This window comes from Numida meleagris, chromosome 5, assembly GCF_002078875.1.
Source record: "Numida meleagris isolate 19003 breed g44 Domestic line chromosome 5, NumMel1.0, whole genome shotgun sequence".
NCBI lineage: Eukaryota > Metazoa > Chordata > Aves > Galliformes > Numididae > Numida > Numida meleagris.
In genome coordinates this window covers 33,655,327-33,670,873 of record NC_034413.1, presented here as the reverse complement: position 1 = coordinate 33,670,873, position 15,547 = coordinate 33,655,327, and the positions used below count along the sequence as shown (strand labels likewise).

Genomic DNA, 15,547 nt, shown 5'->3' with positions numbered 1-15,547 from the left:
TTCCACAAGGCTTCTCCGAGCCTGCCACGTTCCCTTCGGCGTGCATTCCACCAGGCTTCCCCGAGCCTGCCACGCTTCTTTCAGCGTATTTTCCATAAGGCTTCTCCGAGCCCTTCCCGCTTCTATCAGCGTATTCTCTGCAAGGCTTCTCCGAGCCCCTTCTTCTGTTGCCCACAGTAATGACGACTACAACAGCAATGAGAAACACCAGTCCTGCTGCAGAGGAGCCAGTTATAAGTGGCAGCTTCTCCTGGACGCTGGTCTGGTACTCAGCTTCAGCCATGGTCATCTTTCGAGTCCCTGTTTGTTCAAGTCCCTGTTCATTCGAGTCCCTGTTCTTTGGAGTCCCTGTTCGTTCAGGTCCCCGTTCATTCGGGTCCCCGTTCTTTGGAGTTCCTGTTCGTTCAGGTCCCTGTTCGGGCGCCACCTGATAGCTCTAAAAATAGACTAGTACAATTCCTTTTATCTTACAAGAATGCACATTCTCCACAGACAAAAACTTACCTGGTATCAGGGGTTCTGAGGTATGTCCCTTTGGTACCACATTCTTTTACTTATGCAAAAACAATACGTCGTCTCCCACAATTCCCCTTCTTTTATTTACATAACTATTGCTTTTTGCATTTTCTATTAAGGAGTGGTCGTGTAGGTGACATCCAGCCTTGACAGCATAATTTCATGCTTCTCTTCTGCACAGAGGTTGTCCTGATCACCATTATCTATTTCTTCCCATAACATCAACATCTTTACAGTGGTGGCCCTACTGACATCTGCTTATATAGGGTGGTTTAAATTAGCCACTGGACCAGTCCTCTAACATGGGGGATAGTTCTGTAGCCGATCGCTGTTTAAAACCTTGCTGCCGCAATTAAAGATATAAGTATGGATACTACTACTCCTTTCCAGTTACCGAATCAAGACTCTGACTGTCAAGTAAATGAAGTGTCTATTCCTGAATTCTCTGCCAGTTCATTGGCTAGAGTAGTGAGTCCTTGCAGTGCCCTAGTTATGGTGCCATTCAGGGCAGTATTGTTGGGAATACTGCCCTGTGTACAGCCTAGCATCACACATACTCCCCCTTTTCAGCCAAAATCATGTCTAATGCTATCCAGTTTTCCTATGCCATCCTACTAGTGGCATCTAATTGTTCTGCCATCACCTTTATAGCATCTCTAGTATAATTTATGAAACTCTGCTGATTGTAGTAAATATAATCGATCCAATCTACATTCTTATTAATAGTTATCCACCAAAATAGTGAAGACTCAAACCCTGCTGTATGTTGGTTCCTCGCTTTATGTTCGTCAGAGACTCCCCTGGGTATGCCAGTAGAATCTATGTATATTCTGTCATCAGACAATACCCCTAGACTTCTTTTGCTCCTTTCTTGTGTTCAAGGACTCCCTTTTCCGAATGCCAGAGTGAATGGTATAGCCAATTGAATAAGTGTGCAGGTACCTCTCCAGTTAGAAGGCAAGGTAGACTGCAGGATTTTCCCTCCACAGTACCACCAGAGATCTGTGCTGGGGATTCTCAGTCTCGAATAGTTCCTCACCACATCTTTCACAATTTTTAGGGTCTCAGTGTGCAGGGCGAATTCCCCCAGGAACCTGGTAGCATTCCCATCCTGCTGTGAAAGACAGGCTGTATGGTTACTAACAGCTATAGAGAATATGGGAGAAATTTTGGTATTCCCACTATGGAGAGGGGGGAACAAAAGAGAGAGAGACTTACAAGTTTCATTTCCCTAGGTAGTCTTCTGGTTGAGTGTGATCATACACTCCATTTCCTGGAGATCATGGGCCCATCCCAATGGAAAGGGGACCACCTGGGCAGCAGGTCACCCTGAAGCGCAAGCGTAACAGTCGCTATGACTGAGACTCTGAATGGTATATTTTCCCCATTCTGTCATGGCATTCACTTCCCCATACCCTGTTTCTATGTCAAACATCTGTCAGAGTTCTTTTATTTTCTTAACGGTTATAATGGGGTTATTGAGATGTCACCCTTCTCCTTCTACAGGGTCTCTCTCTTTCTGGGTAAAGTTAGTAACATTGGGCCATGATTCCCATACAGCTATCCTCAGTCTGGCCACTGACTTTTCCTGTTACATCTGCTCCAAAACCATAAGTACAGTTAACAAATTTATCAGCCTTTCAAATCATTATCATTATCGGGTTACACTGCAGGGGCTGGCAATTAAGCTAAGCAATTATTTTAAATATGCTGATTTGATCTCTCAAAGCTCTGAAGGAGTTGGATCAACCTGGTGAATAAGTCCATCCATTATAGGTGGTGGTCCACCACACATTACTCCATCCAGGACATGGTGGTCCCCTAAATACCTATTCCTGATTCTTGGAGCAGAAGTACTTATTCTCACTAGTTAGTTGTCACTGAGCCTTCAGGCCTCCACAGACTAACACCTGACAAGCATCACACTGAATAACCTGGGGTACCACGGTCTTGGTTACATTTACCGATAGTTTCACAGGGTATCCTGCTTCCCTTCTCAATTTATCATCCTTCTCCCAGCCTATACCCCGAACTCCTTTGAGACCAGTCATAATTACCAGCAATACCATGATTTTGGGCTTTTTTAAACGTATCAGTAGCTGGGTCTAGGAGACAGATGAGGGCGTCCTTCTTAAGATGCTTTGTAGGGGGTCATGCATGATCTGAACCTGCCAGTCCCCACAGTGTGGAGGTGGGTTGATGGGTCCTTTAACTGGCGTATAATGGGTCCAACCTTTTTCAGTGGCTCAAACAGCTATCTCTGTGATCAGCAGAACTTGGAAGTGTCCCTCCCACTTGGGTAGGAGTTTAGCTTCCTTCCAAGACTGGATCAATATCCAGTCCCCAGGTTGGAACTTGTGGATGGCAGACTCTCGTGGTGGGATCTGGGCCAACAGTCTCTGGTGTCTGAGAGAAGATGAAGAGGAAGACAACCCAAGTTGTCTTCAATACCCAGTTAAACTTAGGAATTCTTTTAATTTCTTCTTAGTTCTGGGAAGAGGGAGTCGCACAATTCCCTTAATCCTGTCAAAGTTTATCCTCTGTTTACCTTCAGAGAATATATGTCCTAAGTATCTAACTTCTTTTACCACATACTGCAATTTATTTTTGGACACTCTTAGTCCATGCTTTCCTAAGGAATTCAGGTGTTGGTTTGTAGTCTCTTTTACTTTCAGTTTTTCTATTCCAGATAGTAACAAGTCCTCTACATATTTGTCACGGTATTATCTAAGGGTCTGCGCCCGTGACAAGGGGGACAGGCCCAAAAGAAAAAAAACGAGAAAAGAGGAAGGAAAAAAAAAAATTGCCGGTGAGTAGGGGCCAGCCCCCGGGGGGTCCGGCGGCTAAAGCGGCAGAGAAGCCGCGGAGCCGCAACCTGGGAAAACAAAGGGAAGAGGGGAAAGTAGGGGACTCGTATGTGGATCTAACACAAAAACAGCAGCACCAATCTGAGGAGGAACAACTAATTTTACTAAATATATCAAAATGAGGCTAGTAGAATTATAATAGAGGGTTTACAGGCTGAAAATCTTACACAGTAAACTGCAGGAGGACCACGTGCTTTCTAAGCCGGGCAGGAAGGAACAGACCCCGCGTCTCCCACACGGCTTCACCCCCTCCCCTCCAACGCAAAGACCCCTGGGGAGTGCACCTCCTCCCCTCCCCCTCAGAGGGCCACACCAAAAAAGGCAGTTTACAGTAACCGGGGAATTAACTCTTTAACTGCCCGTACCTTACATGATGTAATGATGTAGAATACCGACAACAAAAATCACAAAACCATAACATTCCACCCCTTATTCCACATCACTACATCATGCTTAACATATATTTATATACAAACGAACAATAATTAACATACATTACATACGTATCTATATGCCTATATATACATGGAATCACTATCTGCACTCCCCCAGCATCAAATTCCCTTGCGGTACGCACTGGACATCCCTGCTTTTCCCCATCACCCACCACGTGGACCCAGGTCCCTGAGCAAACACAGTGCCACGGTGAGGTTTCCCTTTTCCAGAGGCTGGAAGAACCCAAACCGCCTTCCCCAGCATGCTCTTTACGTGTACTACAGGGACCTTATCTCCCTCTACAGTATGTAGGGAGCTAGACTGGGTAGGACCAGCTCGATTGATTGATCCTCTAGTGTTGACCAACCAGGTGGCTTCTGCTAAATGCTTCTCCCAGTGCTTAAATGTTCCACCACCCATTGCTCTCAACATAGTTTTTAGCAACCCATTATACCGCTCGATTTTACCAGCAGCTGGTGCATGATAGGGGATGTGATAGATCCACTCAATGCCATGATCTTTGGCCCAACTGTCCACAAGGGAATTTCTGAAATGAGTCCCATTATCGGACTCAATCCTTTCTGGAGTGTCATGCTGCCACAGGACTTGCTTCTCGAGGCCTAATATGGTGTTTCGGGCGGTAGCATGGGGTACTGCATATGTTTCGAGCCACCCAGTGGTTGCCTCCACCATGGTGAGCACGTAACGCTTACCATCGCGGCTTCGTGGCAAGGTGATATAATCCACCTGCCACGCCTCCCCATATTTATACTTCTGCCATCGCCCTTCCCCCCAGAGAGGTTTCATCCTCTTCGCTTGTTTAATTGTGGCGCATGTTTCACAGTCATGGATAACGTGTGTAATAGCGTCCATAGTTAAGTCCACCCCTCGGTCTCTAGCCCACTTACACGTCGCGTCTCTTCCTTGGTGGCCCGAGGTCTCATGGGCCCAGCGAGCTAGAAACAGTTCACCCTTGTTTTGCCAATCTAGGTCTATTTGAGCCACTTCTATTTTGGCGGCTCGGTCTACCTGATGGTTGATCTGCTTTTCTTCAGTTGCTCGACTCTTGGGCACATGAGCATCTACATGACGCACCTTTATAACCATATTCTTTGTTCGGACAGCAATATCTTTCCACAGTTCAGCAGCCCAAATAGGTTTACCCCTTCGCTGCCAGTCATTTTGTTCCCACTGCTGTAACCACCCCCATAAGGCATTTGCCACCATCCATGAGTCAGTGTAAAGATAAAGCATTGGCCACCTCTCCCGTTCAGCAACATCTAAGGCCAGCTGGACAGCCTTTACCTCTGCAAATTGGCTGGATTCTCCTTTTCCTTCAGTGGCCTCTGCAACTTGTCGTGTAGGGCTCCACACAGCAGCTTTCCATCTGCGATGCTTCCCTACAATACGACAGGATCCATCTGTGAACAGGGCAAATTTCTTTTCCTTTTCTGGTAGTTCGTTGTACGGTGGGGCCTCTTCAGCATGTGGTACCTCTTCCGCTGACAATGTTCCAAACTTTTTACCTTCAGGCCAGTCCATGATCACTTCTAAGATCCCTGGACGACTGAGATTCCCCATCCGAGCTCGCTGAGTAATCAATGCAATCCACTTACTCCAGTAGCATGATGGGTGGAGGGAACCTTTCCTTTAAACATCCAATTGAGCACTGGCAGTCGAGGGGCAAGAAGAAGCTGTGTTTCAGTACCAATTACTTCAGAAGCAGCTCGAACCCCCTCATACGCGGCTAAGATCTCCTTCTCAGTTGGAGTGTAGCCCTCTTCGAGCCCTGTACGCTCGACTCCAGAATCCCAGGGGTCGGCCTCGAGTCTCTCCTGAGGCTCTTTGCCACAGACTTCAGGTGGGACCTTTCTCTCCAGCAGCAGTGTAGAGGATGTTCTTTACGTCCTCTCCCATCTGTACTGGCCCCAGGGCCACGGCACGGGCTATCTCCTGTTTAATCTGCTCAAAAGCCTGCTGCTGCTCAGGGCCCCACGAAAAATGATTCTTCTTCCGTGTCACCTGATAAAGGGGGCTTACAATGAGGCTATAGTTTGGAATGTGCATTCTCCAAAAGCCCACTACACCCAAAAATGATTGCGTCTCTTTCTTGTTAGCGGGTGGAGACATGGCAGTGATTTTGTTGATCACATCTTCTGGGATGTGACGACGCCCATCTTGCCACTTTACTCCTAGGAACTGAATTTCCTGTGCAGGCCCTTTCACTTTGTTTCGCTTAATAGCAAAACCAGCTTGCAGAAGGATTTGGATTATTCTCTCCCTCTTCTTGAAAACTTCCTCTGCTGTATTGCCCCACACAACAATATCATCAATATACTGCAGGTGCTCGGGAGCACCACCCTGTTCCAGTGCACTTTGAATCAACCCATGGCAAATGGTTGGGCTGTGTTTCCACCCCTGGGGCAAACGGTTCCAGGTATACTGAACGCCCCTCCAGGTAAAAACAAACTGTGGCCTGCATTCTGTGGCCAAAGGAATGGAGAAGAAGGCATTAGCAATATCAATGGTGGCATACCACTTGGCTGCTTTGGACTCCAGTTCATGCTGGAGTTCTAGCATGTCTGGCACAGCAGCACTCAGTGGGGGTGTCACTTCATTCAGGCCATGGTAGTCTACTGTCAGCCTCCATTCTCCACTGGCTTTACGCACTGGCCATATGGGGCTATTAAAAGGTGAGTGAGTTTTGCTGATCACTCCCTGGCTCTCTAGTTGACGAATCAACTTATGAATGGGGAGCTAGGAATCCCTGTTGGTGCGGTACTGCCGCCTGTGCACCGTTTTTGTGGCAATTGGTACCTGTTGCTCTTTTACTTTTAGCAGCCCCACCACAGACGGATCTTCTGACAGGCCAGGCAAAACAGACAGCTGCTTAATGTTGTCAGTGTCCACAGCAGCTACTCCAAAGGCCCATTGATACCCTTTGGGATCCTTGAAATGTCCCCATCTAAGGTAATCAATACCACGTATACACAGAGCCCCTGGACCAGTCACAATAGGATGTTTTTGCCAGTCTTTACCAGTAAGGCTTATTTCTGCCTCCAGCACAGTCAATTCTTGAGAGTCCCCAGTCACTCCAGAAATACAAATCAAATCTGTCCCCTCATGACTCGAGGGCATTAGAGTGCACTGCGCACCAGTGTCCACCGGTGCCTCGTATTTCTGTGAGTCTGAAGTGCCAGGCCATCGAATCCACACAGTCCAATAAACTCTATTATCCCTTTCCCTCCCCTGACTGAGGGCAGGGCCCCTCTATTGGTTACCTGTAGTGACTTCAGCAATTTCATCGGTGGTTAATCTGCATTGTAATTCTCTCACCCGTGCTCGTAGTACAGGAGTGGGTTTCTTATGCCATTTTGTCATGTCTTCTCCATTCTCGCGTAAGTAACTCCACAAGGCGGCATGTGCCATAGATCTGCCACCATCATTTGCTTGAGCAGGAAGGCGTCTGCCTTTGATAGCTGAGATTTTTAATGATAGAGGTGAGGAGGAGCATTCATGATCTTCCATCACTTTGATCAGCTTCTTCATTAGGCTCTTCTGATCATCCTGATCTCCATCAGGTGTTTCTGATACTGCTACGGGTTCATCACACTCCATCAAGAGGGACACATCCTCCACTAAACCATTCTGTTTCTTCTCCACTTTCGCCAATCTTTCTCCTACCTCTGAGATAGCTGAAATAGAAGCGTGGTTTGGGGGGAGTTTTTGCTCATAATTTTGGAGTGTAATAATCAGTTCATAAACAGGGGGTCTTCTCTGTAGGTCCTCCAATCTATCAAATGTGGCTAACAGTGTACTGGCATACTGGGCTGGTGCTGTTTTGGTGAGTTTCCGCCATATATCCGGTGTACTTCTAACTCTCTCGGGATCATGCTGCTGGTGTGGATTGTTAGGAACAAAGCTGGGGTCATACAGCATTTCCACCGCAGCTATTTCTCTCAAATACTGAATGCCCTTTTCAGCAGTGTCCCACTTTCTCCTCTGAGGCTCGAGGTCATCTTTGAAGGGATATCTTTCCTTCACAGCTAATAACACTCGTTCCCAAAGGGTGGCGATCCCTCTGTCAATGCCTGCGTCCCTGGCAATGCTCCCTAGTTGGCGAGCTTCATTACCATTCAGGAGCACACTGCTGGCCCCATTGTCCCAACACCGTAGCATCCAGGTGACAATGGTTTTGTTTGGTTGCCGTGTAAACTCCTTTCTTGAGCCTATGATCTCGGTCATTTTCAGAGGTCGGCGGACAGTTGTAATAGCAATGCCTTCCTCCTCACTATCCCCTCCATGTCTCTGGTTATCTTCTGTTGTCTTTGTTGATGATGATGGATTTGGGGAGGGCCCCTCGCCTGGATCTTCCTCTACCTTCTCCGCTTCTTCCTTCCGTTCCAGCCGCGAGGACACTCGTTTCCCTTTCTGTCTTTCCACAGGAGCAACTGCCACGGATACTGGTGCCTCCTGTGCTTGCTCAGGTTTAGCCTGGGGACTTCTCCCTCTGGTTCGAATTTCAGCCGGGAAACTCTCTCTCTCAAGAACAGTGTTGTATAGAGCTCGATAAGCACAAGCCAGGCCCCAAATAAGTTGTGCCTCCTCAGATCTGCCTAGGCCGCACCATCCCTGACTCAAAAACTGACCGAGCTTCTCAGGATCCCACAGGTGTTCAAGGGTGAAATCCCATGACACCGGGGGTCCCCATGTTTCTAACATCTTCCCTAGGCCTCTCCATATTCCCTGCCACTCAGCATTTTCCGGTTTTGGGGAGAGTTTCCTCCACGTAATGTAAATTATTATTAGGAGGAAAACATTCAAAGCTATTGGTATCACGATTGCAAGATTGAAATTCCAAGGGTGCGTAAGGAACTGAGAGGAGAACCTGGAAGCCAGCCTCACCACGGTGCTGTTTGTAAAACTAGCCATTCCCTCTGGGAGGTACAAGCACCAGGCCGGTATCTCCATCAGCGCCATTATGTAGTTATATGTACACACAACTCCAACACAGAACATGATAACCTTAACCAGAAACCAGTATGTTCCGAGGAACATGATTACCGTTAATCCTTTATGCATCATTCCAAAAATTGAAAGCAGATCTATTGCCCGCATTCTCCACCAGTATTTGTCATGGTATTATCTAAGGGTCCGCGTCCGTGACAAGGGGGACAGGCCCGAAAGAGAAAAAAAAAAAACGAGAAAAGAGAAAGGAAAAAAAAAATTGCCGGCGAGTAGGGGCCAGCCCCCGGGGGGTCCGGCGGCTAAAGCGGCGGAGAAGCCGCGGAGCCGCAACCTGGGAAAACAAAGGGAAGAGGGGAAAGTAGGGGACTCGTATGCGGATCTAACACAAAAACAGCAGCACCAATCTGAGGAGGAACAACTAATTTTACTAAATATATCAAAATGAGGCTAGTAGAATTATAATAGAGGGTTTACAGGCTGAAAATCTTACACAGTAAACTGCAGGAGGACCACGTGCTTTCTCCGCCGGGCAGGAAGGAACAGACCCCGCGTCTCCCACACGGCTTCACCCCCTCCCCTCCAACGCAAAGACCCCTGGGGAGTGCACCTCCTCCCCTCCCCCTCAGAGGGCCACACCAAAAAAGGTAGTTTGCAGTACCCAGGGGATTAACTCTTTAACTGCCCGTGCTTTACATGATGTAATGATGTGGAATACCGACAACAAAAATCACAAAACCATAACAATATTGTAACAGTATCACTGCTTCCTAAGCCTGAAATGATTCTAAAATTTTCTCTAATACTTGTCCAAACAAGTTAGGTGATTGAGTAAACCCTTGGGGTAAAACAGTCCATCTCTATTGTTGCTAACGACCTGTTAAAAAAAAAAAAAACAAAACTAATGTATCCACCCTGTAAGTGAGCATTCCACCCAGTTACTGTCTTAGTAGCTCTAAGAGCCTTTCTTATCTTCTCATTGGCAGTATCAGCAGATAACCTAGGCATGGGTTTCTTTCCAGAAAAACGTGTCAGTTTCAATTCTACCTCTTGTCAAGAAGTTTCTCAAGGAAACCCTGGTTCCCACAGGGTATGGGAGGTTATGTGCCTCTGTAAATCAGCCTTCATTTAGCCAGATAGATTGAGGGTCGGTGCAGCAAATGATCCATATTCAGTGATCTTGGGAGAAGTATTTGTGTATGTTCACCTTTTGCAACAGGTTCGTTTTGATTCAGAATTTCAGGTCACCATTTCTGATTTGGATTGCTCTACAGAATTTTAGTGTAGTTCAGTGTTGGGGAAAACTCCTCAGATCTTCACACTCATGTTTTTCAGTAAAGAGGTGATCCATATCGGTTATTACCTGGATGGCAAACTTTTCTGACAGACTGATACTTTGAATCTATTTGCTCTCCCAGATGCATCTGTATTTGGAAAAGTTAGTTTCACTCTTCTGCCATAGTATATTTTGTCATAATGATATTCAACACAATTTTATGTTGCATGATGCCTTGTTAGCTGCCAGCTAGGTTCTACTTTCCAGCATGACATGATATAAGGTTGAGTAGAAAAAACATATTATATAGAAGTGAGAGCATAAAGCTTACAGCTGGGAAGCAGTATCAGTAATTTCACCAGGGGGTTTATGGGTAAAACATTGGAATGAAACTCTATTCATTTCTTATCCCTGCAGTGATCTGCAGTTGTGGCTGTAGAAGAGTAAGGAAGTGATGCTGAATCAGACCGACAGTCTTCAAGTCCTCTCTCTTTACATTTCTTTTGACCGTGGCAGTCTGATTTTGGAACAGATTATGTTCAAATTCGTCAGTGCTGCAGATTTGCCTTGGGCTGCCTTTGGAGGTGTGGGAGGGATGATTTTCTTTCCATACTGGAAGGGCATGGACAGTTTGTAGACAGAAACTTCTCAGTCCCCTATTGGGCTTGATTTTGTTGCATATGCTTGTGTTTAGCAACACATTAGTTGCTCCCATATCTAAAGCATCTGCATGGCACTGGCAGATCTGGCAGAGAACTGTGCCCTTTTGAAGAGGACCAGGCTGTAACCCCAGAGTGTCTCAGATACCACAGAAGTCAGCAGAATCCAGTCATATACCTGGTACTCCAGTTATGGGATTTGGCTTCAGGGAGCTGCACAGAGAGGCTTTTAAACCTAGATTTTCCTGTGGATAATGGAAGTCTTGAGTTCCTGATATGGTCAGTTCTGTTCATGCCTGGTGGTTGTGGTGGTGGTGTCTGAAAGAGCCATTGATCTTAAAGAGCCTCTTCCTATGGACACTTAATTTCTCTAAAAAAAAACTGAGAGGGTTTTCCTTCATTTCAGCTGTTTCTGTTCTACATGTAACTTTCCTTTCTCTGCCATTCCTTTGGAACTATCTAACCATGCTCCTGGGTGCGCCACTGAGGTGCTGGACTTTGCATGTGGAAACCAGCTAGTACCACCAGCAGAGGTTTACATGGTGGCTTTTACTCAAAAGTATTATTGTTGCATAGGTTGCCCTATTTTTCAGTTTCTTTTGAGGTGAAAATTCAAGAATTTGATTTTGATTAATCTCTAGCTCTTATGGTTTCAACTACCTTGAAAGCAGCAGTTGGGATTAGCTGCAGTGTTCAACTGAATGCAGTTTGTTGTCAGAGTTCAGCAAGAGCTTGAAGTTTTCATCAGTATCAGAAGTTAGTCCTCCTTACAGTCTGACTGATGTTGCTTGTCAGCCCAGCTGGCAGGTTACAAGGCTGTGACTATTGTTCAAGTTTTCCTTAAGGTGAAAGAGATGAGTCTTCCTAATTTTGAGATAGGTATGCTATACATGTACCACTTCTAAATTTGCAAGTGTCTTGTCTTTAAAAAAAGAGAAGAAAATTTAACCACTGTTTAAAACAAATTAATTCATAATATGTAGTAACTAGGTAGTTAATTTGATTGTTATAAAGAGTTTCCACGTTGGTTTGAAGAGGCTTGTTTTTACACATCAATCTTCTTGTCAGGTCCAATGTTGATGCTGCAATGATGTATTTTGAGGTTTGAACATGAAAATATTGACTGATCTATTTATTCAGTTGTTCTCCTAAACCTCAGATGTTGATAATATCATGAACATTAGATATTTTGATGCTTGTCTTAGGGCTGTGTGACCCTGTTTTAAAAGGCGTGAAGCACACGGAACTCTGTTTCTCCATATAAAGAGCTGTGAGTGTTCAGTGTGCCTGAAAATTAGACTTGGCCACCTCCTTGACATACTGAAGATGCATCAAAGTCTTTGCCTAGTTTCAAAATGAACAATACACGCACTTCTAATCTGTTGTGTTGAATCATTCAAAAATGCAAATCTTTATAAAATAATGCTGTTGTATTTTTTTAAGTTGTTTAATTTTCTAATGTGCATTTCTGTGTGATCCAACAGGTTTTAGCTGATGCTGTTGCACGCTTGGTTGTAGATAAATTCAGTGATTTGACAGAAAATTTCACATCTCCACATGCACGTAGAAAAGTCCTTGCTGGAATTGTCATGACAACAGGTAAAGAAAAAAATACTATTTTCACTGTCTAAATATCAAAGCTTTATTTGTGTTCTAAGAAGTTATATTCTTTTTTTTTCAGTCAAGCAGTATTGAAGTATTGAAGTATATGCTTACTGTTTAATCCTGAATGTGCACTAAATATACCAATTAAATATTGGATAAAGGTGATTAGTCTGTTTCCAGAGTTGCTGTCTTCTGTGTAGCTGAGAATTCTGAGATAACTCACAGTCTACAAAATAGATCTTTTTAAAGTACTTTTTAAAATGAAGTGTGGAACTTTTTGAAAGTAAGTCTAAAATACATTTCATCACATTGTTCACAGAGATGGCATTCTTGTTTTTGGCATATTATGTAAGATATTATGCTTGCTTTCCAAGTCTTTAAAATTTTGCACTTTGTTTAGTTTGTAGTGCTGTATTTCATTCTTAGTGCTTTGTGTTTTGGTTGTTTTAGTAAAAAAGAAAGCAGCTTGTGTTTCAGCAGCTGTCTCTAGAGTGCATGTGCAAACAGCAATATAGTCCTGGGTCTCTGACTGCTGTCCTGTGATACGTGCTCTGCCAGAACACTGAAAACATTGAATCTTCATCATAAACTGATCTACTTCATCATAAACTGATTCATTCTGTCCCTGAATTTTCCATAGGTTAAGATTTATCTTTTTCTTCAGTCCAGCTGATCTCTTGACTTGGACATTCATTTTGGGCCTGTTGTCAGTGGGCACTTCATTTTGTGCCTGTCATGAGGTACTTCCAGTTAGCTGTACAAATCAGATGAAGATCAATGATAAATGTACGGCCACATTTCTTTTGGATGGCCTTTATGCAGCCATGTGCTGTGCGCTTTTTTCTTGTTCTTTTGGGTTGCGTGTTAGCTTCTATTTTTTTGGGTAGTGCCAGCCCTTTCCTCTTGTGGGGATATTTGTAGGGGCCTTCCAATTTTGTTTTGGAGGTCTAAGAGTGCTAGTTAAGGTAGAAAGTAATTGCATGCTCTAGAACAGGGAGTGTGACCTGGCGTCTTTTGGCCCAAGCCATGTTGCCATATATCTCTGGCTGAGTTGACCCTGGCCAGCAGCCAAATACCAAGCCAGTTTCTCACTCAGTGCCCTCTTTCAGGGAATGGAGAGAAGGCAGAAGGAAGGTGAGAAGTCTTGAGGACTGAGATAATCATAGCTTAGTAGGGAAGCAAAAGCTGCTTGTAAAAGCAAAGCAAAATAAGGAACCACAAAATCACAGAATGGTTGTGGAACATTGACTGTTGTAGAAGTCTGACAAGTATGACTGAAGGAAACTTTATAGTTTTGACCATTTTTGACCAACTGCACCACTCAGCTTGCAGATGAAACCAAGCTGAGTGATGCAGTTAACAAGGTAGAGGGAAGGGATGCTATCTTGAGGGACCTGGACAGGCTTGAGGGGTGGGCCTGTGCCAAACTCATGCAGTTCAAGGCCAAGTGCGAGGTCCTGCACCTGGGTTGGGGCAATCCCAAGCACAAATACAGGCTGGGTGGAGAATGGCTTCAGAGCAGTCCTGAAGAGAAGGATCTGGGGGTGTCCATTGATGAAAGCCTCAACAGGAGCTGGCAGTGTGCACTTGCAGCCCAGAAGGCCAACCGTATCCTGGGTTGCATCTTGTGAGACCCCACCTGGAGTACTACGTCCAGTTGTGGAGCCCCTAGCACAAGGACGTGGAACTGTTGGAGCAGGTCCTGAGGAGGGCCATGAAGATGATCAGAGGCTTGGAGCACCTCCCCTTTGAGGACAGGCTGAGAGAGGCGGGGCTCTTGAGCCTGGAGAAGAGAAGGCTGCGAGGAGACCGTATAGGGGCCTTTCAGTACCTAAAGGGGCCTACAGGAAAGCTGGGGAGGGACTTTTTATAAGGGCAGATAGTGACAGCATGAGGGGAAATGGCTTTAAACTGGAAGAGGGTAGATTTAGACTAGATATTAGGAAGAAATTCTTTACTGTGAGGGTGGTGAGACACTGGAACATGTTGCCCAGCGAGGTTGTGAATGCCCCCTCCCTGGAAGCATTCAAGGCCAGGCTGGATGGGGCTTTGAGCAACCTGGTCAAGAGGGAGGTATCTCTGCCTGTAGCGTGGGGGTTGGAACTAGATGATCTTAAGGGTCCTTTCCAGCTCAAAACCATTCTGTGATTCTATGACCATTTAAAAAATGATTTAAAAATAATTATCTCTGGTGTCAAGACTGAGATAAGAGATCACTCTGCCCTAGCTTCTCTGATGTCCATAGCTTTCATTGTTATACAACCCATAAAAGCAAGTAGTGTGTTTTTAATACAGGTCCTTAAATGTAAGTTTGTAAAAAATTCTGCTGTATCCTGGATGATTTAAATGAAGCTCTGACTCTGAATGTCTTCTGTCACTGGCTTTGTACTCCAGGTACATACTCCAAGCGTATGTGGAGTAAGAAACCAAAATATTTCGTGAAGCCCATCTGATGAGAAACTGCTAGAGAAGAAAAGGCTCTGGGGAGACTTTATAGCAACTTTTCAATATTTAGAAGGAGGCCTAGGGGAAAACTGGGGAGGATTCTTTATCAAGGAGTGTAATGACAGAACAAGAGGTAACAGTTTTAAACTATAAAAGTGAGGTTTAGATTGGATATAAGGAAGAAATTCTTCACAGTGAAGTTGGTGAGGCACTGGAATGGTCTGCATAGAAGCTATGGGTGCCTCATCCCAGGCAGTACTCAAGGCCAGCCTGGATGGGGCTTTGGGCAACCTGAGCTGGTGGGTGGTGTCCCACCGGTAGGGGTCCTACCCCATGGCAGGCGTTGGGACTGGGTGGGCTTTAAGGTCTGTTCCAACCCAAGCCATTCTGTGATTCTATGGTTCTGTGATTCATAATGATGACCTATCTGTGAAGAACATGCTGTAGAACTGTATTTCTTTTTTTTAATTTCATCATATTTAGCAAGGTTTTATTGTATCTGTGTCCAAAATTCTCATAAAAGACATTTGCCAAAATAATCAAGACTTAATTAACATGCAGATACATTTTGATTAACTGAAGAACTAGCTTTACATGGAGTTAGAAATGGGCTTTGCAAGTATATGTTCAGTATATGGAGAGTGCCTGGACCCCCTTGCACAACTGTGCTGTGTGGTAGCAGTGAAGTGGCTCCCCACTTCTCCTCCACATGCAGGAGACGGGGCAGCTGGCCTCATCCATTTTTGTCAAGGCTGTACTTTGATGAATATTTATTTCAT

General features: G+C 45.1%; 1 protein-coding gene across 5 annotated transcripts in view; it reads left to right on the top strand.

Moving 5' to 3' along the window:
• ADARB1 (adenosine deaminase, RNA specific B1) overlaps positions 1–15,547 on the top strand; it is an 84,311-nt gene that overhangs the window by 45,687 nt on the left and 23,077 nt on the right. For all 5 annotated transcript variants that reach the window (XM_021398354.1, XM_021398355.1, XM_021398357.1 and 2 more), the window contains one exon: positions 12,203–12,317. In XM_021398354.1, the coding sequence (XP_021254029.1) occupies positions 12,203–12,317 (115 nt within the window). The remainder of the gene's footprint in view (positions 1–12,202; positions 12,318–15,547) is intronic.